The sequence below is a fragment of the Elephas maximus genome, chromosome 23 (genome assembly GCF_024166365.1).
Source record: "Elephas maximus indicus isolate mEleMax1 chromosome 23, mEleMax1 primary haplotype, whole genome shotgun sequence".
NCBI classification, from domain to species: domain Eukaryota; kingdom Metazoa; phylum Chordata; class Mammalia; order Proboscidea; family Elephantidae; genus Elephas; species Elephas maximus.
In genome coordinates this window covers 2,324,960-2,352,520 of record NC_064841.1, presented here as the reverse complement: position 1 = coordinate 2,352,520, position 27,561 = coordinate 2,324,960, and the positions used below count along the sequence as shown (strand labels likewise).

The following is a 27,561-nucleotide window of genomic DNA, read 5'->3' as shown; positions in this document are numbered from 1 at the left end:
TGGAAATATTTGGGAACAGATAGTGGTGATGGCCGTACAGTGTGGTGAATGTCATTAACGTCACCGAGTTGTATATGTGGAAATTGTTTAAGTGGCAAATGTTTGTTGTATATATATTTATTAAAAAAAAAAAAAGAATATGCCAAGAAAAAAAAAAAAGTAGTTGAGAGTAGTTCTTCAGAAAAAATTTCATCTGACCCTGAGCAAGAAAAGTCACAGTAAAACATTTACACCATTAAGCCATAAACTGCTGTGTGTTCGGGCAAACCCAGATATCAGCTCTGTTTCTGACAGAAATTCACAGAGCTGACAGTGAGTAAGCCCACAAGAGCAAATGGGGTTCGGTGTTGACATCGCTGGTTCAGTAACCCATGATACTTTCAAATATTTCACAAAGTATTTGCCGATAAATAATACAGTGAATAACCAGAGGCTTTAAATTTTCGCATAGACTTACATTTTCATGTAGGCTTACATTCTCACAAGCTTTGTAAATTTGTTCAACTAAGCCTTTTTCTGCTCCTTACATATTTTTACCACCATAACATATCTTAGGAGATCCCACTTCAGGTTGTGCTGAATTAGTGTGTTTTAAATTTCCTTGAAAATATTCTCATGTTCTACCTAGACTATCCATAGAGACTAATTTTCCAATCACTTCAAATTCAGCATTGATTCCTCAAATAAAAAGTAAAAATTCTGAGCAGTGTCGATAATATCTGTGGACTCATCAGAGCCCCGGTGGTGCCAGGGCTAAGAGCTCAGGCTGTTAACCAAAAGGTTGGCAGTTTGAACCAACCAGCCTTCTTTGGAAACCCTATACGGCAGTTCTGCTCTGTCCTGTAGGGTCTCTATGAGTTGGAATCGCCTCCATCGCAATGAGTTTGGTTTGGATTTTGGTGGACTCATCAGGAGCCAAGGAAAACTACTCAAAATCATTAGCCTTGTCCTTTAATTGACTGTTAAGGTATTAATAGTTTTAAACAGGTTTATTGTCTCTGAACACATTCCTTTGGCTGCCGTAGTCAAACACAATTCGGTTAACTCAGCTTTGATAAATGGCTTTCCTTGATTGGCTAACAATTACAGCCCTTGGAAACTATTTTTCATGTATTATGTGAAGAAATTCTGCTGTGATGAGATACTCCATTTTAAATTGGCTAGTTTTTCTGAGTGTTACCTTCCTGTGAGTTGGAAGTACTGTGAAGAGTGATGGTAACGTTGCTGTGTACTGTATTCTCTGAATACCACTGTTGTGTCCTTGTACAGTAAACACAAAGCCTCACCATCTAATTTGATGGCAGAATAACGCACAACCCGCTGTGCCTTGAGTCCCCTTTTCTCTTCTTGTTTTGACACGATCTGTACATACTAGTATTAAAGTAAAAATTAAATGTTGCGTTGCACTAATTCGTGTGACACTGAATGCTCTGTTGAGTTAAATGTGTGGGACTGGGTTTTCACGTTCTAAGAAGCAGTGCAGACCAGTGAGAGAGCCATGGATGATCTCTGTTGCAGCCACTCACCTGTCCTCATGGCACTAACACAGTCGTGGAGATACACAAAAAATGCAAGTGACTGTGTCCCAATAAACTTTATATATTGACATCAAAATTTGAATTTTAATAATTGCCATGTGTCACAAAATATTATTTTTATTTTTCTCCCAACCGCTTAAGAGTGTGAAAGCCAATTTTAGCTTGTAGGCTGTACAGAGACAGGTGGCAGGCCCGATTTGACCCATGGGCCATAGTTTGCTGACCCCTAATTTGGATTGTCAGCTTGTCAAATACGTTGGCAAGTTTTTAAGTTCTCTGTTGGCCTTAAAATACTAATAAATGTTAGGTGGAAAGTGCACATGAATTGAATATAGGTTATTATCCGTGTGGGCAGATAGAAAATATTTATGGTGAAAAAGTAACTCCAAAAGAATCTTCATTTGTGCTTTGACTTTATGGGACCCAGAGGAGCCAAAAATTTTCTTATATGTGGTGCCATTTCCAGCCTTCCCATGTGCCATTTCCTCCTGCCTACATGCAAATTGCCCTCATTGAGCTTAGACTCCATTAGACAAGACTGAAAGTAAACAAATAAACATAGATTATGTAGGATTGTTTAGGTAGTTTATGTAATCAGTGGGAATTCTGAGAAACCAGGTTGTGAAAACGGACAGGAGCCAAGAAGGCGGGTCAGATGGGATTCCTGTCAGTTGCTGCCCTGGGATCAGTATAGTTACCATACAGGCACCGGGCCCTGCCATCACCACTGGTAGTGCTGCCTCTGGATTTACAGCTCTGTCCCAGGATGATCTTTGTATTCTTCTCTTTAAATTACCCTTGAGTCAAAGCACCTAAAATAACCCATTTTCTAATGTCTGAATGATTTTTAATTCAAATCTCACCTAATTTGGAATGGTATTTAGATTCTAGGTACCTTAAAAAGCCTGAGGAATATTCTGTACTAAAGAAGAAAGCTGTACTGAGTGCGTATAACAGTGTAGTCAGATGAGGGAAGACTTCCCAGACCTTCTAAACTGAATCTTGTGTTCTTGTTATTTCGTCTGATAGCTTCCTGTGCTATTTCTTCACAGCACTTTTTAAACATTGTTCGTATCACAGTTACGAATTAATATACTTGTATGATGATTTCATACCTGTCTGTAAGCTCCATGCAGCTAGTCTGCTTTGTTCATCATTGTATCCCTTATAACAAAGCCAAACAAACAAAACCAAACCAGTTGCCATTGAATCGATTCCAACTCATGGTGATCCCTAGGGCTTGCAGTGGCTGATTTCTCAGAAATAGATCACCACACCTTGCTTCTGAGGCATCTCTGGGTGGGCCCAAACCACCAACCTTTTGTCTTGTGGTTGAGTGCCTAACCATTTGCACCATGCAGGGATTCCCTGAAACCTAGCGCAAAACCTAACCCAGAGATCGTGCTCAGTAGTAGTTGTTGAATGGATAAATGATGTAAGCAGGGGGCCAATCTGTGTTAGAGTCTTTCAGGCTATGTTAAGGAATCCTGATTTTATTTTGATGGCATCAGTGGAAAGGCATTGAAGAGCTTGAAGCAGGGGAATTATGTGATCCATTTTTACTTGACTAGACTGGCTGCTTTGTGGTAGGTGGAGCCTTCGAGGTGTAATGGTTAAGAGCTTGGCTGCTAACCAAAAGGTCAGGAGTTTGAATCCACCAGATGCTCCTTGGGAACCCTGTGGGGCAGTTCTACTCTGTCCTAGGTGGATGGGAGGGAAAACACAGTGGGAGTGGGGAAAGTAATTGCAAGGAAATTAAGACTTACTAGGCCAGAGGTCAAGGAACCCTGATGGCACAGTGGTTAAGTGCTTGGCTGGTAATTGAAAGGTTGGTAGTTTGAACCCACCAGCTGCTCTGTGGGAGAAAAGATTGGTGATCTGCTCCCAGAAAGATTATAGCCTAGCAAATCTGATGGAACATTCCTGCTCTGTCATATAGGGTCACTATGAGTCAGAATCTACTCAGTGGCACACAATAACAGCAGTAAACCCGGAGGAGGCGGTTGTTGAACTAAGGTGGTGGTAGTTGATATGAATGGAGATAGGTATGGTTACTTAAGAGGTATAATCAGTAGGCCTTAGGGACAGATCTGATATGTGAGGACAGAGAAAAGAAAGTAAAGAGGCTGATATCTAGGTTTCTGCCTTCAGCAACAGATGAATGACATTACCTCCTTTTGAAAGAGGAAGTACTGAAAATGATCAGGCTTGAAGGAGGAGCTCAAGAGTTGTAAGGTTTTTTTTTTTTTTTTTTTTTTTGAGACTTTCAAATAGACAACTAGATAAATGGGTCTGGAGCTTATGAATGCTATACATTTTTTGTTATTTACATATATGTCACTATTAATGCTATGAAAAAAAAATGCTATGAGTGATGGCAAAATGGGTCAGGAAGAAAGTACAGCACAAGATAGGGGCCCAGCACTAAGTCTTGGGGAGCTCTAGCCTTTAATAGCTGGGAGAAGAGCGTGGATCTGCAAAGGAGACTTGAGGAGTCATTTTCCGAGAAAATATAGAAAAAAGATTGAGCACATAGGATGTGCTAAACATGAAGTAGTATTACTGAGGAGTGCAATGGGTGGGGTTAGGAGGATGAAGTTTTGCCAGATGTATGATATATGGAGTAGTATAAGGGTGGAGGTTCAGAGAGTAAGGATGACCAGAAAGACCTGCACTTCTAGCTGTCACTGAGATAAGTAGGATGTGAAATGGGACCATCTTCCTGATAATATCTTGGAGGAGGGTGGGGACCGCATATGCAGAACAATGTTATAATTCTTCTCTGGGGGAATGAATAGTAAGACTTCAGGCTTCCTATTTATGTGCTGGATTTGTCTAAAGTAACTTTTGTTAGTATGTTCTTGTATCAGAAGCAAACTTCTATAGTTCTACTCCTTCATTTTTCTGTATTTTTACCAAGTGTTTAAATATCCCTCCATGTGTGGACTTCAAGATTGAATTAACCTTTGCCCTAAGCACAAAGTAAGTAAAAAAGCAAAGCGAGAACCCAGGGTTCTTTACATTTTTAATGCCTCATATCTGTCACTGGGATTTTTTTTTTTAATCATTATTATTGTTCTGGGGTTAAAATCCTTTAGTAAAGTCTGAGGAGCCCTGGTGGCACAATGGTTAAGTGCTTGGCTGCTAGCTAAAAACCTGGCAGATCATATCTACCCAGTGGCTCTATGGGGAGAAGACCTGGCAATCTGCCCTGGTAAAAATTACAGCCTAGAAAACCCTGTGAGGCAATTCTGCTCTGTCACATGGGGCCACTATGAGGCGGAATCAACAGCAAACAACAACATGGTAGAGTCTACTTGTCCGAGTACTCAGTCTGTTGTCAGCATTTCTGATCCTGCTGTCCTTCGATTTTTTGAGTTGTCGACCGATACTCTATCCTGACTTTGAATATCTTCATATTTTTGAAGTTTTCCTAACCTTCAGCTTAATTCAACATATATAAATTGAGAATCTCCTGAATATCAAAGATTTTGCTAGGAGCCGGGAATATAGTAGTAAATAAGATCCAGCTTGAACACTCAAGGATCTAATCAGCTGATGAAAGAACTAGAGGAATACGTAGGCAATTAGAAAGCGTTGTAGTCAGTGCTAACTTAAGGGTTATGTGCTGGATACTATGAAAATGTAACTTAGCCCAATCTTGGGGGAAGGGCTTCACAGTAGACTTCCTAAAAAGTGAGAAAATGTACTGAGATCTAGAGAACCAGTAGAGTTAGCCAGGCAAAGGTAAGTATAGCATGTTGTCAGAGTTCTTAATACCAAATAATAGAATCTATTGTGGGTAGTTTAAGCAGAAAAAGAATTTATTCAAATATATGATGATGCTCATAGAATCTTTAGAAGGTCAGAAAGCTAGGCTCTGAATTTAGTCGCATGGCCAGGAACAGCTTCAGCAAAAAACACGTTGAAAAGACTGCCTGGTGATGATAATTCTTAGGCTGTATTCTAGATCTGCCACCGCTCTAGTGAAGAGCTGAATATCTTTGCCATCATGCTTGGGCAGTAGATGCCTTCCTTGGGCTCAGCTGCCTTTTCACATTGCTAACCTTGTCCAGGTCTCGTGTGGATGCGTCCTATCGGTGGAGCCTGTACTTAAAGCTGTGACAGAGCCTCGGAATATGCCTTTTCTGACTTCTAACTAGGAAAGGTGGTAAATCACTGGAATGAGGGGTAAATGTTAAAGATGGTAGGAAGCCACAAATGGCAACTGTATGTTATAGTAGGAGTGTCCTAGGTGTCCATTGTTGCATAACAAATTACCCTAAAACTTAGTGTCTTAAAACAACACATTTATTATCTCACCTTTTCTGAGGGTCATGAGTTTGGGAGTGGCTTAGCTGGATGGTTCAATGACTCTTAGGAGGTTGCAGTTAAACTCTTGGCCAGAGCTGTCCCATCTGTAGCCTTGATTGGGACTGGAGGATCTGAGTCCAAGAAGGCTCACTGTGTTCCATCACTCATCTCCACAGGGATGCGTGAACACCCTCATGGCATGCTCGCTGGCTCTTCTCACAGTGAGTGACCTACGATAGGGAGTGGGAGGAGTCAAAGATGGAAGACGGAGTATTTTTTAAAACCTAATCTTAGACGTGACCTACCATCACTCTGCTTTATTCCACTGGTCATGGAGGCCAACTCTTGTGCAGTGCAAGACGGGACCACTGAAAGAGTGACCGTCAAGTGGAGAGTATTGGCTGGAGGTGGAGAGCCATCTTGGAGGCTGGCTGCTACCAGGAGAAGAGAGGAGGTTGATCTAGGCACTGCATCGTGCTCCTGGTGGAGGCAGGCTAGAGACATTATTTTGATTTAAGGTGGTGCAGTGGTTAAGAGCTACAGCTGCTAACCAAAAAGGTCGGCAGTTCGAGTCCATCAGGTCCTCCTTGGAAACCCCATGGGGCAGTTCTACTCCGTTCTATAGGGTCACTATGTGTCGGAATCAACTCGATGGTAATGGGTTTGGTTTGGTTTTTTAAGCCACGTGGCAGGTTTCACAGCATCCTGATAGATGAGGTAAAGAAATGTAAGTTAAATTATAGTTTAGTTATGTAGGATTTCAAGAACAGATTAACGGATTTGTGTCAATCTTGAGAGTGGCATTTGGGGGCAGGAGGTTATATTTGTGTCTGTGGTTTCTGGGTCTGGTCCTGTCTTCTGTACATTTATTAACGAGTTGGATTTTTTGGATGAAGACATTCAAGACTTACTTATCAGATTTGTATATTATATAGGATTGCAAGGTTTACCTAATAGAGTTAAATACCACAATCAGAATTCAAAAAGAATTGTATAGACTTGAATGATTTATTTAAATTACTAAAATAAATATAATGGTGATGCATGTAAAGTTTGCTACTGTGTTAATAAAGCAACAGAATGAACTGCAGAAGCGTAAGATGGAGAAATAGAATCAAATGGCAGCTTGCGTGGAAAATTAAAGAAAAAAAAACCTAAATGTAAAATTAACGGTGGCACAAATGTTTTGTGCCCAGCTGCTAACTGAAAGTTTGGTGGCTCAGACTTGCCCAGTGGCACCACAGAAGAAAGACCGTGTGATCTGCCTCCGTAACGATCACAGCCAAGAAAACCCTCTGGAGCTCAGTTCTACTCTGTAACTCTTGGCATCACCATGAGTCAGAATCAACTCTATAGTAACGGGTCCTCCTCCCCCCAGTAAAAGGGAGCTACTCAGCATTAATCAGACTGTGAAATACTTTCTGTCTGAAAGAGGAGTATTGTGTACATCTTCAGGAGACGTGTTTTAAGAAAGTTGCTGGCAAAGTTGAGTATATCCAGAGGAGATTAACCAAATAGGTTGTAAGAGCTGGAAACAACGTCATAAGAAAATCAATTGGAGAAAATGGGAATGCTTAACTTGTAAAATAGACAACTTAGAAATAGCATGATGGTTATTAAAAATATTTAAAGGGCTGTCATATGAATGGATGAATGGAAAGAACCCTGTAGTAAAGAGACCTGAGTTTGAATTGTCCTGCTACTACTAAAAACTGTGACCCCAGCCAAAGTATTAAACCTCCTTGTATAAAAAAAAAGTCATCTATAAAATGGAAATGGCACTAACTTTGAAATGAGGTAATGTATTTGAAAACACTTTGACAGTGTAAAGCATTTTGTTTATGAGTAATTTTTGTTACAGTTATTGTCGTGATTGTTAGGACATATCACAACAAAAAAACAAACAAAAAAACCCACAACAGAACCCCCAAAACCAAACCCACTGCCGTCAAGTCAATTCCAGCTCCTAGCAGTCACAACAGAAGTTAGAACTAAAGTGGATTGACGGTTGCCTGAAGGTTACAGATTACTTCACATTTTCATGCTTTTGATTGTCTAACTACCTCAACCTAGAATGGAGCCCTGGGCACAGTGGTTAAGAGCTAGGGCTGCTAACCAAAAGGTCAGCAGTTAGATCCACCCCTCACTCCTTGGAAACCCTGTGGGCCAATTTTACTCTGTCTTATAGGGTCACCATGAGTTGGGATCAACTTGACTACAATGAGGTTTTTTTTTTGGTCAGCTTGGAATATTTTGGTTAACCTGTTTCATCCCCTCCCTGCATTTTTCATCCACGAATAACTGTTTATCATATCCAGTTAAGCTGAAACATCACCTCCCTGAAGTATGTTTTGAACCCTCTGCTGTGTACAACCTGTGCTTCTCCGCCCTCAAGCTCCTCCCCTGCCCCATACCTCATAAAGTTAGAATTCTAGCATAGCATTTGTAACCTTTAGTTGTACTAATTTGTTTCCTTCTCTGCTTCTTCCAGTGAGACTGTAAATCCCATTGGGGTAGAAATCATGTCTCCTTTATTCCTGTTAACCCTGGTCCCTGGCATAGTACCAGGTATATACTAGACACCTGATAAATGTGTGAAGAGTTGAATGAATTAGTGGATGACATAATGGACGTGTAGAATTTGGCTTGATACTAAGAAGACATTTTTAAATTATAAAATCATTAAAGACTGAAAGAGGCTGCCTTATTGGTACCCGAAGCAGGTCCTGCCCTGTGTGGCTTCTCGTCAATAAAGACGCACCAATGTGAGGAGGGTAAAGACGCACCAATGTGAGGAGGGGGAAGAGCATTTACTGTGAGCACACAGGCAAGCAAGGAGCAAGGAGGTGTATTCCTCAAACCAAGCTCCACGAACAAAGGGAGGCAGAAGCTTTTTGACCGTCCTTCACAAGGAAGTACATACAAACATCATGGACTACATATGTTATCATGGCACGCAGGCGCAGTAAAACAAATTGTATTTTTTCACCTTAGTATGTACAGAAGATGATGGATAAATCCCATACTGGGAGGAGATCTTAATATTCAGTTTGGTCTTAATGAGGTTTAGGTTACTTTAAGACACTTTTGAGGCTAGTAAACTGGGTTTGACTGGTGTAAGGCAGAGACTGAGCCACACGTAGCACTCAGGGTCTTGAGGACAGTGGACAGGAGGAGCAGGTTCTGTTTGGTAATGGTCGAGCAGTTGTTGGCTGCACCACTGTCATTAAGAGAGAATTCGTTGCTCTTATGGGCAGAGGCGAATAGTACAACCCGAGAATGTTGTGAACAGACTTGTTTGGATGGGAGAGCGAGTGACTTCCAGAGACCTTCCAGCTCTGATTGAGTGAGTGGAAGCTGATGTCCTTGGTGTAGATTCTGACTCATGGCAACTCATGTTTGCAGAGTAGAGCGGCCCCTAGGGTTCCCAAGGCTGTGACCCTTGGAACGCAGATAACCCGGCTTGTGTTCCCAAGTATCTGTGGGTGGGTTTGGATTGCCAGCCTTTTGGCTAGTAGTCCAGTGTCTAAGTGTTTGTGCCACCCAGCTGATGTTAGTGATATACAGCTAAAATTGTTTTAGTGAACCTTCCTATCCCAAGGCCTGAAGGTTTTTTATGTTGAGAAGAAAACAGTGCACTTAAAATTTGGTGGCCAGAGTATGCTTGTCTGTGCAAGTGGTTTCTAAGTTCTAGAGCAGAATTTATTATAAATAACTGGGTAACAGTTGGTCAGATCAAAAACTACTTATAAAATAGAAACATCTGAAAACCATCATTCTGAACTGTTGCAGTGTAAGAATACACAGCTATACAGCTAAAGCCACTAGTTTGCAAGATGATGTCCAGTGAAGAGAAAAATGTGGAGTATTCTAAGCGAACTGGTTAGTTGAAACTGAGAATTATTCCAGCAAGGTTTTTTTGGATCTTAGTGCTGATATTTTGTATTTTTCTTATTTTTGGGGGGTCCAAATGTAAAGAGACGTTAGGTAATTGGGATATTAGTTTTTGCTTGCTTTCCCTACATACTTTACCTCGACCTTCCAAAGAGATCAGAATGTAAGAGTGTGCTTTTATGTAGCATTCTTATTGGATGCTAGGCACTGGGCCAAGCTCTTTATATGTATTTGACTGGTTTTCATTTATAGGTATTACAGCTGAAATGAGTTTCAAGGTAGTTAAAAAAGCTAAAAACTCTATAAAGGTATGTCTTGATTTTGAAAGTGAATGCAGTTACTCGGTTCGTTATTGGTCTGTCATACTGAGCCAGTATTTATCGAGTTGACTTCTCTGTGTATGCGATTATTGTTTTCATCCTTGATCTGAACTGAAGTCAGAAACACTGAGGCTTAGTAAAGATGTATAGCTTGCCAGAGCTCATACGTTTAATAAATAATAGAGCTGGAATTTGAACCCTGGTCTTTCTTAGATGTATGTATTCCCAAGCTTTTCATTAATAACATTCGATACTTAATGGGAAGGTTCTTAGACATATAACAATTTATCAGTGGTTGTTTGAAATAGGAGGTGCAGATGTTTTTATAACTTATGCACCCGGGCTTTTGAGAACCTTGACTTCCGTCATGTAGAGAACCAACTCACGCGGGTTCTACTTTATGAAGGAGAGAATGCGGAAGTAACTGTCACCTTACCTCTTGTAGCTGTGGAAAACTGCAGCGTAGTAATCATTTTAAAGTGAAGAACATTCTTCGTTCGTGACAGAAAGACCGTTGCCAAATTTTTACTGTTTAAGAGTTACTCTTCTTTCATAATTACCGTGGGCGTGTACGTTTTATATAGTATAATACAGGCACATTGCTGATTGCAAACATACTTAATCTTTTATTTATTAAAGACTTGGTCAGTGAAAAGATACTTTAATGCTACTTCAATTAGTTACCTGCTTTGTGGTCTGTGAGTATTTTATAACTAAACACTCACTGGAGTTTTGGCTCTCTCTGTGGAATGGCTTTGATTTATATTTATTTTCTTGAGTTTCTACTCCCATCAAAGAAATTGGTTTTATAATGTTACTTTTTTGAGTAAATCCGTAATAGATTTTGAATTGCTATAATAGGGATTGATGAGAAAATTATTTACTTTTACTGGGGGGAGCAATTAATTAAACATTTTTTCAAAGCTAATATTTAATAAATATAGATACAAAATATTGAGAGTATAGGAGAACGCTACCATCCGAAAGAACGGGAGTTTTTTTCAAAATAAGTACTATTATTAATTGTGGCCCCTTCACCTGACTCCCTTAGACCATTAAAGAAAACCTGAATGATCGCTTTGGTGTGATATTGTTCTCGTATTTTTTAAAAAAGCCAATCTCTTCCTAGTAAGATTAGATTAAAAAATACCTTAGTCTTTCTGTTTAGAAATTTACTGGGAGAATATAATGGCTTTATTGTAGCGATCGCTTCTGGATTTAGAACATATTTCTTTTGGCAAAATAATGAAATTTGCTCGCAGCAAAGGTAGAATAGTATCTGAGTTTTAATTTTCTTTCTTGCCTGGCATGGTGTGATTGATGTGTGGCATCTTCCCGCTGGAAGCAGGCCTGAGATTGAAACCGACAGGTACCACGGGGTTTGTTTAGAACCGCCTCAGCCTCGGCCCAGTTAGGTCCAAGATGTCTGCCTCGTCCACAGGAAGCCGCTGCATCTGCTGCCTCAGAGCCTCGTGTCAGGCCAACATTGCTGTCTGTGCTGCCTCAACTACAAATTGGATGAACAGCCCCTGACACTTTTTCAATATTATTACATTAAACCAAGTGGATTTTGATTGATAACCTAATATTCAACTAATGCAAAACATCAATCATGGCAAGTATATTAATTATTTAATATTGCAGTCTAATTCAGAAATCAATGTGCTGAATGAGGGGAAGGGAAACTCATGGTTCCCAGAAGACTTAAGACAGGGAATGATTAAAAAAAGACCCGCTGTACTCCTGTGTGTTAGTTCGATACAAATCTTTATTCATTTGCCAATAATCTCTTCCCATTTTCCACTTCAGGACCATTTTATCAGTTTTGAGACCTATAATTGAATTAAGTCTGCTTTCAGCACAGGGCAGAGGAGTTGCACAAATATTGATGAAGTCATGGCAGGGACAACCTGGGCGACGGACCACTGACAAGGACCGGTTTTCTACCATTTGTGGCAAGATCCCTCTGTCAGTGTCTCAGACCTTGCGTCTCCATTTTTAAAATTCATTATGGCTTTTGGAGTCACTTATAAGACTTTTATATTTAAATATAATTCATCGTAATAGTCTATTTCTGTAGCATGTTGCAACTTAGAATGTACAGTGAAACCTGTGAGAACTGGAACGTGGCCCAACTGCCTTGTTTTTCTGGGTCTCGCCAGTTTTTGTCTTTAATAGGATGTAGTTGCTCGTTTGTGGAAAATATTTGAATTTTCCTTCTCTGACAGGTTTCCATGTTACATTAAGTTGAGGCCGTGGCAGGTTTTATTGTACCTCCATATGTATTATCTTGCTGGATTTTTCAAGCCACCCCATGTGATAGGTAAGGCAGTGTTGTGTACCCCTCACATCATAGGTAGGCAAGCTGAGCTTCAGGGGTGGGTTGTTATTACCTGAGCTCACAACAGAGCTTAAATTTGAGCTTAGATATTCTGCTTCTAGAACCGGGATTCTTCTTGCCATCTTATGCACTCATGATGATTCATTTGTGTCATTTTGAGATGGCCAGCCTTCCTTGTCTTTTTCCCTAAAGTAAAACTAAAGAAAACTGGTTTTTCGTGAACTTGCTTCAACCTTGGTGTCTCAATGTATAATACATTTTAAGCTTTATGGGTATGTAAACCTTGTGAATATGAATTATAACTTCTCGATCTATTGTATTTTTTTACTAAGATTGAATGTGCCTTTTCCCCCTTTTTGGGGGGAATCTTAAATATATTTTGTCATGTTACAGTTGCTTCCTCGGCCTTCTTCTGGTTCATATTTGTCTGGTTATATCTTTTTCTATCCCTTTATCTGAAATCTTTCTGGATACTTTTGCTTTATGTATGTCTTGTAAATGACACATTGCTAGATTTCGTTTCTTACCAAATCTGAAACATTTTGATTAGTTTATTACACTTACATAAATGTGATTTCCATTGTAGAAGGACTTTTTTTTTTTTAAAAAAGTATTATCACTCACATCTCTCCCGCCCTGTTTATCATGCGTTCTTTTTTTCTTCTTGGCTAGATAGAGTTTTCTGCTGGTTTTATAGTATAAATGTAAAACTATACCTTGTGACATAAAATACTTACATATCTTCCCATCTAAACCTTACAAATATGTGTTTCTTAATCCTTGAACAAAACAGAATGGGTTCTTAAGTGTGCTGTCACTGCTGCGGTCTCTTCCCAAACTCCTGCCTTGCTTCATTCCGACTGGCCTCACCCAGCCCTAACCATGGTAGTATTTTCTGGCATTTTAGTTCCAGATGGTTGTGGATGAACTTTCTTTTTTAGTCACTGATTGCTTAGCCTAGAAGAATTTTTAAGGCCTAGACCAACTCTTACCTGCTTTATCTTGTTGCTTCTTCCTGAAAGTACTTCTCTTCTTGCTGTGCTACTTTCCTCAAGATTTCTTTCACAGAGTGTCATCGTGTGGTGGGTATTCTGAGACCCTGCCTGCTGAGCATTTCTCTGTTTTTCCTTCTACTTCTATAATAGTTCATTACCAAACCAAACCCATTGCCATCAAGTCAATTCCGACTCACAGAGACCCTAGAGGGCAGAGTAGAACTGCCCCATAGAGTTTCCAAGGAGCGCCTGGTGGATTTGAACTGCTGACCTTTTGGTTAGCAGCCGTAGCTCTTAACTATTGCGCCACCAGGGTTTCCAGTAGTTCATTAGATGTGTGTAAACGTTATAGTCACATTTCTTTTTCTTGAACACTTTAGTTTGGCAATAATTACCTCACTGTCTTCTTGTATCCACAGATAGCTACTGAGATGTCGGATGTCAGTGGTTGGTCTTCCTTTATGGAGGGATGTGCCTTTCTTTTCTGGAAGCTTGTGGACTTTACTCCTGATCTGTGATACTCTTAAGTGTCCTTGTAATGTCTTTCGATGTGGCTTTTTCCTTAATTACCCTGTTTACTGCTCTGCTGGGTTTTTTGTGTGTGTGTGTGTGCACTTGCAGTATAAAATTTTGATATTTGGGAAGTTTTGTCATTGTTTCTTCAGATGTTTCATCTCTTCCATTTTGTCTTTTCTCTCCTTGTGGTTTCCATTATATGAATGTTAACAAATCTTCTCCTGTTCTCACCGTCTTCTCATGTTTGTTCCATCTTTTCATCCCTTCCCTAGGCATTTCGGAAGAGGTGTACCCTGCTTTCCAGCTCACGCATTCATCCTCTGTCTCTATCTCTGCTGTTTAGCTCGTCCTCTGGGCTCTTTATTCAAACTATTGTATTTTTAATACCCCATATCTCATATTTGGGGCCCTGGTGGCACAGCAGTTAAGAGCTTGGCTGCCAAACAAAAGGTCAGCAGTTCAAATCCACCAGCCGCTCCTTGGAAACCGTATAGGGCAGTTCTACTCTATCCTGTGGGGTCACTATGATTCAGAATCAACTCCATGGCAGTAGGTTTGGGTTTTTTTTTTTAATCTCATACTGATTGCTTTTCATAACTGTGTACATACTCATGTTTCTAAAAATCTATCTTGTTGTCTGAGGGTATTATTATGCCTAAATTACATTCTTGTTCAGGCTGTTTTATTTTCTTTGGATAAGGCTGTTCTGTTTGTTGCTTTTCTATTCCTGTGCATACACATCTTAGCTTAAAATTTTCCTTGTGGGCTCATCTGTTATTTCCTTGCAGCAGTCAGCTGCCTTGACTAGTAATTGCAATCTGAGAGGAGGGATAAAAGGCTGGCTCTGGCTTGTGCTTCTCCAGGTTAATTTAAGAATGACAGTGGAAAGCCTGAACCATTTTGCTCTCCTACTCCTTGAGAAACAACACACAAGAAAACAAAGCAAAAGAACCACCCTCCCTCACACACCATGGTGGGCATGTGTGTGTGCACACACAGAGACACGCACACACATATACACAGACACACACGTATACACACACAGACACACATACACACACAGACATACACATATACACACAGAGACACACACTCAAAAATTCTGCTGTCCCAGCCACCACTCACTGTTGCAGTTGTCTCGGTCTTTGTGGGCTGTAGAGGTAGGATGCGGTTGGGTTAGACTGCTGAGAGACGGGAGCTGGGTGCTAGTTATTCTGCACTCAAGCCTGTCGTCACTGATTCAAGCACTATGTTGGGTACTAAACCAAACCAGACCAAACCCGTTGCCATGGAGTCGATTCTGACTCACAGCAACCCTATAGGACAGAGTAGAACCACCCCATAGAGTTTCCAAGGAGTGGCTGGTAGATTCCAACTGCCGACCTTTTGGTTAGCAGCCGAGCTCTTAATCACTACACCACACCAGGGCTCCGTGTTGGGTACTAGGATATAAAAATATAAAAGATACAATCCGTATCATCAAGAGTTTTCATTTTGTATTGTCAGTGGAATAAAGTATGATGGAATCTGTGATGAGGCATGTTCACAGTGGTATGGGAGCACATGGAAAGAGTTCTTGGTTCATTTGAAGAGAAGAGAGAAGGGCAATCATAGGGTTTACCCCGTGGAAGCGAGCTCCTGGTTGAGTCCTGAAGGTTTGTTAGCTGGGTGAGGGGACTTTGTGAATGCTGAGAGAAAAGGAGCATTTCAGGCCGAGGAAGCAAGTAGTTCAGAGGTGAACGAAGCCAGATGGGTGGTTTGACGTGGCTGTAGCTTTTACTTTCCACGTGATAAGAATTTTGGTGAGATATTTACTGCTGTTGAGTTGATTCTGACTCTATAGGATAGTTTCCAAGGCTGTAATCTTTACAGAAGCAGACTGCCACATCTTTCTCCAGTGGAGTGGCTGGTAGGTTTGAACTGCTGACCTTTTGGTTAGCAGCTGAGTGCTTAACCATTGCACCACTAGGGCATAGGAGAGGAAATAGGTAAATGGAAGCGTAGTAGCTGCTGTAGGTTTTGAGGAAGGAATTGGTGCAGTCACGTTTACATTTTATAAAGATCTTGCTGTCCATGGAGAAAGCTCTGACATTGGACAAGGTGGCAGCCACAGAGACCCATCACAGGCCGGTGCAGTGAACAGGCCGGTGCAGTGAACAGGCCGGTGCAGGGATGTGGTTGTGGAAAGACGATGGTCTCTAGTAAGGCGGTAGCTATGAAGATAGAGGGAGGTCTAAGTGATAAATAAGCGTGTTGGCCAGCCAAGACCCTGCGATTGTTGCATTTGGTTACACTTGGCAGTAAGGGAGAGAGAGTTGATCTTTTCTTTTAGACATACCATTAAAAACACATATTTTCTGAGCATCATTTAATTTAAAGAATCAGTTGGAAACAAAGCAAAACAATAGCCTACTTTTTTTTTTAATGAACAGTGTCTTGCCGTTGATTCTAAAATGAAAATAGTTCAAAAAACTGGGAGATTTTCCCCTTATAAGTTTGTGGTAAACTCAGTTGATGGCCAAACCTACCCTGGGGTGACATGAAGCTGCTTACATTCTTGGTTATTCCCACTTGGTGTGGACATTCACACGTTTCTTTCAGAATTGCTAATGGGTGTGATGAGGTGCTGCTACAGACCCTGCTGGCAGTGTTATGTAACACAACGCTACGTGTAGCTTATTCCCTTTCTAAAACCCGAATTATTCTAATGAAGCGTATCTAACCCCAGCAGTTGCAGATAATGAATTATAGAGTTGTACTTTGAACATTCTGTACCTTTTTTGTTGCAGTATTCTAAGAGGAACCATTATATGACATTGGAGTTGTGAAGGAAAAATGAAGTAGATGTATATTGTACAACACAAACTCCAAATTGTATTGTCAAGTGAAGATGAAAACAGTGGGTAGTATGTTTCTGTTTAGGTTTAGAAAAGTACAGAAGCGGGAAGGATACACGCACGTGCATAGACTGTCTCGCGAAGGATAAACAAAGAGCTAGTATCAGAACTGTGCATCATCGTGGGAGGAATTCTTGTATATGTGTGTTTGTCGTATTCACATATTTCACTATGTACATTATTTTTTGTTTAAAACTTAAATTGCACTAATAAATTTAGGAATGCCTTCTCCTTGTTAAAAACTTAAAGATCCATTTGACTTCTAGCACCAATAACTGCTTTAATTTTGTAATAATAAAAAAGAAGAAAATAATCATTTATGTGGGTATTAACCTTCTGTCACACCCTGTTGTAATTCCTGTCATTTGTCATTAGGACCGGGGAATGAGTATCAGAAAACCTTAAATTTCTAGGCATTGAATAGGTGGTATTGCTCAGACTACCAGAAGCAGGGAGTGGAGAATAGAATGGATGAAGATGAGTGCTGGTCAGCAGTGGTGGGGTTTGTTCCCCGTGTGCCAGGCTGGGCAGTGAGAGCAGAGATGGAAGCCTGGGCTGGTCAGCAGTGGTGGGGTTTGTTCTCCTTGTGCTGGGCTGGGCAGCGAGAGCAGAGATGGAAGCCTGGGCTGGTCAGCAGTGGTGGGGTTTGTTCTCCTTGTGCTGGGCTGGGCAGCGAGAGCAGAGATGGAAGCCTGGGCTGGTCAGCATCAGTGGGATTTGTTCCTGGTGTTCCGGGCTGGGCAGTGAGAGCAGAGATGGAAGCCTGGGCTGGTCAGCATCAGTGGGATTTGTTCCTGGTGTTCTGGGCTGGGCAGTGAGAGCAGAGATGGAAGCCTGGGCTGGTCAGCATCAGTGGGATTTGTTCCTGGTGTTCCGGGCTGGGCAGTGAGAGCAGAGATGGAAACCTGGACTGGTCAGCATCAGTGGGATTTGTTCCTGGTGTTCCGGGCTGGGCAGTGAGAACAGAGATGGAAGCCTGGGCTGGTCAGCATCAGTGAGGTTTGTGCCTCGTGTGCTGGGCTGGGCAGTGAGAGCAGAGATGGAAGCCTGGGCTGGTCAGCATCAGTGGGGTTTGTTCCCAGTGTGCTGGACTGGGCAGTGAGAGCAGAGATGGAAGTCTGGGCTGGTCAGCATCACTGGGGTTTGTGCCTGGTGTGCTGGGCTGGGCAGTGAGAGCAGAGATAGAAGCCTGGGCTGGTCAGCATCAGTGGGGTTTGTTCCCAATGTGCCAGACTGGGCATTGAGAGCAGAGATGGAAGCCTGGGCTGGTCAGCATCAGGGGTTTTTTTTCCCAATGTGCCAGACTGGGCAGTGAGAGCAGAGATAGCCTGGGTAGAGTGTGTGAGCAGCCGAGCAGACAGAGAGAGATTTGGGAAGAGAGTTTGCAGGACAGGGGGAGCAAAGGAAAGTGTATTTTAGGCAAAGGGAATATAGGAGACAAAAAGCAAGAGGAAAAAACAAGCTTGGGACCCCTCAGAGAAAGAAAGCGGAATGGGGAGAAGGTTAAATTGCATGAATGCAGCAGTGTTGTTGGTATTTGGAAGATTTCTTGTTTCTTGCGATCTGGTAGAACTGTAATTTCGTGTTAAGATAAGGCTGGGTATTTATGATAGAACTAAAACACTGCTTGGCCAGATAGAGTGAGGGAAGTTAAAATCCGCTCGCCATTTAATTATTATTTAATAGTAATTAAATAAATATTATTGTGCAAATAGTAAATAATAACATACACTAATAGCGTAGTATAGACTGAAAGTAGGAAAAAAATCCAGCTATTTGCTACATTTCACGAACTGTATATGTAAATTGTTTTTTTTTACTTCCACAAATATTTGTAGTTTTAGTTCCATCAACAGTCTCTTTTATAATGAAAAGCAGTCAGTTAAGTGCTTAAACATATCATGATATTTGGTGTCTGGATTTCCTTTGGTGATACTTTGCTTTTCATTATTACAACAATCTTAGAACCTGATTTATAGTGGGCATGGAGTCAATAAAATTAATGTCAGGAAAAAAATTATTGTTATTTAGATATTTAGTTATATACTCACAAGCGGTTTTTATGTGCAGAGTATTTAAAAATTTAGTCATTTTTGGATGGCTCGAGTGGTGGATATTTGATAAAGCAAATACAGTGAATGTCAGTTGTAGAGTTGCCAATCAACTGGTGGAATGGTGAAGGTTCACAGTACCTTGTTTTCAGCTTTTGTGTGTGTTTGAACATTTTCAGAATAACTGTTGGAAAAAACATAACTTCTAGTATAAAAACTAGTGTGAATTAAATATTATTGGGCAGGTAGTAAAATAATAACATACTTGGATCCTTTTAGTTCTCCATCGACTACAAAAAATTGGAAACATCCTTTTTGTTCGTGGAATACCTATTTTAGATGTATGTCTCTTAGATATAAAAATGGTTTGTTCCCTTTTGATGCAAATTATTTTTCCCTTAAAAGCAATATTATTATAAACATTGGTAAAGATACATGAAAAAAAACATAAGGGATTATAAAACATTTTTGAGGTAAGCATATAAATCATAGCAGACAAGGGTTTAGCAACTATTTAGAACCTTTATTCTTCTATTTTAGGGAACCTGGGCACATCAAAGCTGGATTAGGACATCTGGTAAGTTCTAATTTTCTCTTCAACATTCGCGTCATCTTTGATATCCGCATTCTAAATGAACACTTTTGAACGAGCTTTGAATACCTCGTATTGAGAAAGTCAACCATTTCCCAGAGGGTCAGCCTACTGTTAGTATGTGAAGGGACTTACATTTTCATTTATCTTACCATTTCAAGGGAATTTTAAATTTTTTTAAATTACTTTTTTTTTTTTTTTTTGATGTAGAGATGAAATAAAATGGATGACAATCCTTGGGTTGATGATTGCTTTAATTATAAACAAAAATTGTTTGGTGTAGAATTTTTGGCGTATCTTGATCTGACAAAACAAGCTTGCGTTGTAAGAAAAATGCAATCAAATATTGCATGCATAAATATGGAATGTTTTAGCAATTTAGCAGCTTTGAAAGAAGTGCACAGCTTTAGTTTTTCTGATGTGTTTGCTTTATGAATAATGCATGGGTTTTAAACTCCATTCAGTTTTAGAATATAAAAGTAATTGAGATGCAGAATTTTTGGTTCAAGTAAACATTTTGAAAGTAGAAGTGAAATCCCAACTGATTTGACATTAAAATCTGTTCGTTGATCAAAAAATTTGAAAAACGGTTTGACTTTAACAGGTCCAAAATTCACGGAACTCGCCGTATTGAGTGTTCGTTACGACATTAAGGAGTTCATTTAAACGGAGCATTATGAAGTCACGCCTGGGTTTCTGGTCAGATCCAAACGAAGAGTAATTAACGGTGGAGCTTCTTTTGTAAACAGGGCCTGAGTACTTTTTAACGCAAGGCTTCCTTCATGTATCACACTGTAGCTTTGTTAACTGTTCATGTGCTTCAGTTCTGCTTCCACAAAGCAGGCAACAGCAACAGTTTTTACTTGTAGTAGTTTTAGGGTTGGAAGGCTTTTTTGGTTTTCCTTTCAAGAGAGAAGGAAACTGAGGACACCTAGACTTTAAAAAATGACCCTCCCCCAGAAATCACCTTCCAGCTGAGCAATAGACGGGCCTATAAAGTAAACAATAACACCCTAAGAGAATGTGTTCTGTAGAACAACTATGCGAGACCAAAAGGGTAGCATTTGCCCAAAAATAAAGACGAAAAGACAAGAAGGGGTAGGAGAACCAGATGAAAGGAAATGAGGAACCCAGGCTGGAAACAGGGAGAGTGCTGGCTCAGCATGGGGACTGCAGCCAATGCCACGGAGCACTTGGTGTACAGTTTGTTGAACGGGAAACTGATCTGCTCTGTACACTTTCACCTAAAACACAATCAAATATTTTTTAAAAATGACCCTAAAATTGCATTTTTTTAATTAAAAAGCAGGCTATGGTAACCTAGTTAGAAAATTTGAATTGTATATTTGTCAGGATCACCAGTAAGTAAATAACATTGTTATTCTCATCAATTAAAAAGTATTTCCTTACAGTGGTTTATACACATATATTTAGGATGTATGCACATTGAAACAAAAATGTTGATCTAAAACACAGCATTCATATAAATTGGGGACTTGTAACAAGGAAGGTCGGCATGGTGTCAGATTACTTGTGTTTATCTTTCTCTTGTAAATTCTTAGTTATTAAAAAGCCATTATATTTCCTTTGCTCATGCTCCTCAGAAAATAATGACTTTGTTTCTTTGATTTAAATTTGCTATTTTTTTATACTTACAAGTAAGCTCTCATGTTCAATGACTGTTTCACACATTTACACTGTACTTAAAATCTTACGCCGCAGTCGTTTTCTAACTGTGCCTTGGGCTGCCAAGGAGGCTCCCCAGAGCAGACGGGGCTCCAGACTTCCGGTGCTCACTTTAACCAGAGTAGTTCCACTTTTAAATATTGTAAACTTTCAGACTTTCTTAGAAGATTTCATCTGAAGAGAGAGTTCTCCAGCTAAAAAGATTTAAGAACCTTTGATGAAGCTTAGGCACTTAATAAAGTCAAGAATAAGTGTGTTAGTTATTCTTCTCTATTCTTGACCCTAAACCAAAACCCAAACCCACTCCCATCGAGTCGATTCCAACTCATAGCGACCCTATAAAAAAAAAAAAAAAATGACCCTATAGTTACATTTAATTTTGACCTGGGTCGTAGACGGCAAACGTGTTTCAAAGGCAAAGTGCTTTAGTTGATGGGAGAGGCTGGATTAGCACATAGATAGTGAGATGAACATGATTTTAATGCATTTTATCTAAGTTGTTTGAAAGACTCCATAACTTGACATTATAAAATTGATCCTCCAAATCAAGTGCGTACGTGTAACCTCTTAACAGTATATTCATACATGTGTGTGCGTGTGTAGCTTTGTGTACTGATAATACTTAGTAAAGTCAATGATACTCCTCATAACTCCCTAAGAGGGAGACAAAGTCACAGTTAACTGGTTGAACATTAATGAAACCTGTTCTGTCCAGTTCCTGTGGTTCCTGAGGTTACGTTTGCATCTTTCCCCCTCGAGCTGACTGTATACCTTGTAGCCCTTGCTTTGTAGCACATGTAACCCTTCTTTGAGTTTACAGTATAGCCAAATACAATTAGAAGTATATCTAATAGACCGGTTTTGAAAATTACGCAGTATAAAATGAAAATGAGAAGAGCATCCCACATTAGGAGTTAGTCTCCTCTTTATCTAGTCTTTTCCAGACTCCTTATTTGAACTGTCATACAGAATTAGCACTGTACCAAGAGAGGTAAGAAGTCAATATAAATTTAAATAAATTAAGAAAAAGATGCAGCATGTCTTACTAGCCACAGGACCGCGTATATAGTCACACTGTCTTTGTACTGTTTATGGGCACTTCTTGGTATAGAGCAATGTGTAACCCTGCCACGGGGGGGAGTTAGGTGGACTGTGTTTCCCTGGAACTCTTTCAACGGCTTGGTTAACTTAGCGTCACAATCTCTCAAGCCCTTGATTCAGCCTTTGTCCTTCATTTTTCCTTCAGTGACAGTTTCTCCTGGGGACTGTCTAGCATGCTATTCTTCTCAACTTAAATTTTTTATATGTTGCTGAATACTGTTTTATTTTATTTTCAGAAACTTACCACTATCCTTGTCCACTATTCATGTGTGTTTAAAGCTCTAGACAGAACCTTTGAAGGCTGTTATGCTGTCACCCATTGGTGATTCTTGCCTGATGACTGCATAGTGGAGATTTCCCAACTCTCCCTTTCCTTCACACTTAGCAGTCAGCATTGTTCTGTAAGAAAGAGCTCGACCTTCTTTCTTTCTTTATGTATCTATTTATCTTGAACAAGGACTCATGGATTTCTGTTTTATGAAATGGGTTATTGTCGGTTACTCTCAATTATTTTGATGCACAAACTGTCCCAAATTTGTCAAGCAAGAATCATTTCAAGATGGCTTCTGTGTCCTTTTGACATGCTGTCATCTATTTTCTTTTTTTAAATGCTTCCTTATTTTATAGCACAATAAGATGTTCCAGGCTCATCTTATACCTTCTCTGTCCCATCCTTGGAATTTGGCATTTGTTCACAGTACCTTATTTCTTGTTAAAGTGAAATGGTATTTAGAAATCAAGATCTGGCTGTGTGATATTCTCATTGTCTCTAGATTCATTACTGCTAGAACTTTTCAGTCCCAGAGATAGATGATAGATAAACGGTTAATGAGTAGATTGATAGATAGATAATAGATAAGTAGATGATAGATATATAGGTAGGTAGATTATAGATAAATAGATGATCGATAGATAGGTAGATAGATAACCCATCGCTGTCGAATCGATTCCGACTCATCACAACCCTATAGGACAGAGTAGAACTGTCCCACAGGGTTTCCAAGGAGCGGCTGGTGGATTTGAACTGCTGTCCTTTTTGATTAGCAGCTGTAGCTCTTAACCACTGCACCACCAGGGCTCCAGATGATAGATAAAGAGTTGATAGATAGATAGATTTTTAAGAACTCATGAATCATACATACCTTCTGTCATGGACTGAATTGTGTCCCCCCAAAATATGTGTCATCTTGGCTAGGCCAAATTGTGTGGTTGCCCTCCATGTTGTGATTGTAGTTTTATGTTAAAGAGGATTAAGGTGGGATTGTAACACTCTTACCGGGGTCACATTCCTTATCCAATGTAAAGGGAGCTTCCCTGGGGTGTGGCCTGCACCACCTTTTATCTCTAAAGAGATATGAAAGGGAAGCAAGCAGAGAGTGGGGGACCTCACACCACCAAGAAAGCAGTGCCCAGAGCAGAGTGTCCTTTGGAACCCAGGGGACCCCTGCACAGAGAGCTCCTAGTCCAGGGGAAGATGGATGAGAAGGCCCACAGGGAGAGAAAGCCTTCCCCTGGAGCTGATGCCCTGAGTTTGGTCTTTTAGCCTACTTTATTGTGAGGAAATAAATTTCTCTTTGTTAAAGCCATCCACTTGTGGTATTTCTGTTATAGCAGCTTTAGATGACTAAGACAGTTTCTATTCCAATCCAAACCACTGAGTTTTTCCTTGCTTTCCCCCATTTCATGTTTGTGTTGCCTTTCATACAAAATGAGAACCCTGAGGCTCCGAACAGCATCAACATTACTCGTTTGCTCAGCCATATACTACACATAAAATAGTTTTAGAATTGCTACATCCAGACCTTGTGAAAAACAAACCTACTAAAAAGAGTTAAAGATTTATTTGCATTCCCCCCCTACAGTATACAAAAAACCCATTGCTTCAAGTTGATTCCGACTCATAGTGACCCTCTAGTGCCGTGCAGCGCAGTTACGTTATTCATTTGAAATATGGCTGTATTCATTTGTTTTTGTCCACCTTCAGTTCTAGGTGCCTTTGTCCCTGTTCTTGTCGATTTAATTATATGTATGAATATGTATAACATTAATATTCTTCCAAAAGTTAAAAGTATCCAAACCAAACCAAACCCACTGCCATTGAGTCAGTTCCAACTCATAGCGACTCTATAGTTACAAGTATGCACAGTGGTATTCCCTGAGAAGTGTTATTTCCTCCATTTCTAGCCACTTCTACACCTTTTATAGGTGGCCAGTTTCATTGACATACTCTTATTTCCCCTTCTTTTTTTTATATTTTATATACTTTTTTTTTTACCTAACAATGTATCCTGAAAATCACCCCATAATTCCTGTGCATATCATTGTATTTGCTGTGTTTCTTCCTCTGTTGGGTATGTTGTTTTGTTATTGTCAAGAACTGTGAAAGGTTTGAGACTTTACCCTTCTTGGAAGCCTGCCACAGCGTCTTGGATGCTGGCAGAAGACCTGAGATTCGCCTGGAGAGAGAACACTTTGTTACTCACAGCACAGCAGGCAGCGTAAGCTTCATGTTTACATTGGTTCCTGTCACACTAGGAAACCCCAACCTTTAAGGGGCTGCTGGAAAACTGGCCCAGCCTTTGTCCAAGAGAAAGAGAGTGTCTGTATTATACCTGTCTGCTGTCTGGCTGGAGGGAGACACTATCTCTATCTTCCAAGACTGTTTGCTGAGGTCACAGCCACGAAAACCCTATGGAACACAGTTTTCAGCAACACACGGGGTCACCATAAATAGGAATCCGACTCGACGGCATCTGGTTTCGTAAGGATTTTTTGATATTCCTGCTTAATCTTTTGGAGTCCCTTGGTGGCACAAACAGTTAGATGTTTCACTATTAGCTGAACAATTAGAGGTTCAAACCCACCCAGAGGCGCCTCAGAAGACAGGCCGGGCAGTCGGTTTCTCAAAGACCACAACCTTTAAAGCCCTGTGGAGCAGTTCTGCTCTGCACACATGGTGTGGCCATTGGTTAAATGGACTCTGCAGCACCAGCAACAACGGCTTGACCTTTTAACAGTACCCTCATTCCTACCTGTTACCGTCACCCCAGGCAGCGCTGCTCTGGGGCTTTCCCTTTCTGTCTTCCTTCTCATCCCATTTCTTTTTGTTATGTTCTTGCTGCTTTGTCAGAAGGTAGACTGTTTATGTACTGTTCTTTCACCCATGCTGTCACCCTTGTTTTAGAACCAGCTCTAAAATTAAATATATAAAGTACTCAACATGAGTTTGTTTGCTGACATATCACCAGTTATCTCTTGTTTGGATAAAACCAGTTATCTCTTGCTCATTCCTCAGGAAATACTACACACAGCATTTCCTGAGTTCCTGCACATTCCAGGCTATTTTTCTGTGGTCTCGATTCACGAATGAAAGCTTGACTGGATATAAAATCCTTGGCTTGCATTTTCTTTCCTTGAATTTCTTGGAAATATTATTCCACTAATGCCTTGCTTTATCTATTGCTCTTGAGATCTCTGGTACCAGCCTTATTTTCTTACCCTTAATTTGGAGCCCTGGTGGTGCAGTGGTTAAGAGCTCAGCTAACCAAAATGTCGGCAGCTCAGATCCACCAGCCGCTTCTTGGAAACCCTGTGGGTCAGTTCCACTCTGTCCTGTAGGGTTACTGTGAGTTGGAATCTGCCTGAAGGCAGTAGGCTTGGGCTGTAGGTAGTTTGGCCTTTTTGCCTTGAGGCATCGAGGATGTTTTCATTGTCCTTAAAGTCTGGTTCTACAAGGGTAATTCTCCAAGTTGATCGTTTCTGGTTAGTTTTTCCTGGTGCAAAGTGGTTTCGCAAACATAGATTTAAGTTTTCTCATTTTCAGAAATAACTTTCTTGGATTATAGTATTAAATATTGTTCTGTACTGTTATTTTGTTTTCTTCTTCAGGGATTCCAATTTTATATGCTTTTTTGTTTGTCTTCTATTTCAACCTCTTTCTGACTCTTTTTACTACTTTGTCTTGTTTTTATTCTTTGGTTATTTTGTTTTTATTATTTCTTATTAAATTTTCATTTACATTTATTCATCCTTGGCCATCTTATAATTTATTTTTCATTTCTGAAATTTTTTTTTTCATTTCCTTGGTATTTTTATTTTTTGAATTTCTGATTCAAGATTTTCTTTTTGTGTCCTTCCAAATGATTCTTGAGCCTGGTGGTTGTATTTAGGGGAGGCTTTATTTTTTTTTTCATCTACTGGAATGCTTTGGTTTGCATTTTCTGTTTTCCTCCTAGAGTGGCTTTGTATGGAGATGGGTTTTGTTGTTTTTAATTCTGCAGTTCTGTGGGCAGGGTTCCGAGCTTCAAGCACGCCCTCTTCTGTAGTGTGGTTGTTAGTTGCCGCTCGGTCGATTCCGACTCCTGGCGACCCTGTGCATACAGAGTAGAACTGCTGCAGGGGGTTTCCAAGGCTGTGACCCCGTGAGGGGTAGTTACCTCAGTGGGTGATGGTGGGGTAGGGAATGGGAGACGGTGACGTATCTTAATGCTCTTCAGCGCTTTCAGTTTCTTACTTGCTGCTTTCTCTTCACTCTCACATGTTCCGTTTATCTGGCTTTCTCCCAGAAGCAGTGCCCCTGAGGCTACCTCCTGTGGGCCCATTCATTCTCTTTCGAGCTCCTCCCTCCGGCAGGTGCTGTGCCAATACCAGCTCCCCGCCCTCTGTTCAGTGCGCTGGCATGTGAGGGATGGGCTCATCTTTCTGGGGATGGGTTTTGTCTGTGCCTCGTCTGTGAACTCCTCTTGCCTCTCCTTCCATGGTCTCCTAAGCCTGCCCTCCCCTGCTGTCTGACTCACAGGCTTACAGCCGCTGGAGGACTTCTTTGGGAATTTGGTATTTGTTTCTCCATTTCCCTGTAAATTAGAGTTTGTGTTATTCTCTGTCTGTTAGTAGTGCTGCAGGTGTGGTATTATCTGTCTGACTTTCGATCTTAAGGGGTTTTTTGAGGGTGTGTGGGAGATTTGGATCCGGCATCTGCCATTGTTCTCAAGCCTGGGACATTCCTTTCCCCAGATTCTTAGGAATGACAGTTTGACCTCTAGCCCCAGCTCGTCAACATTTTATAGAATAAAATGCAAATTTATACACTGATATCTCCATTTTTAAAGGATTTCACATACAGTGTGTTACCTTAGTCTTCAAAATGGTCCTTTGAGGTCTTTTAAGTTGCTATCTTGTAGATGAAGACAGGTTTAGATTATATGGCTGGAACTATGAAGTTGAAGTAGGAATAAAATGCAGAGTTTTCTTCCGCCACAATCTATAATTTTTTAAAGATTACTCCGCTCACTGAATATCTAACTTGCCAAAGGTGAT

General features: G+C 40.5%; 1 protein-coding gene across 1 annotated transcript in view; it reads left to right on the top strand.

Moving 5' to 3' along the window:
• RSRC1 (arginine and serine rich coiled-coil 1) overlaps positions 1-27,561 on the top strand; it is a 382,940-nt gene that overhangs the window by 148,857 nt on the left and 206,522 nt on the right. Inside the window, exon 5 of the mRNA XM_049867089.1 lies at positions 19,407-19,443. Coding sequence (XP_049723046.1) covers positions 19,407-19,443 — 37 coding nt within the window. The remainder of the gene's footprint in view (positions 1-19,406; positions 19,444-27,561) is intronic.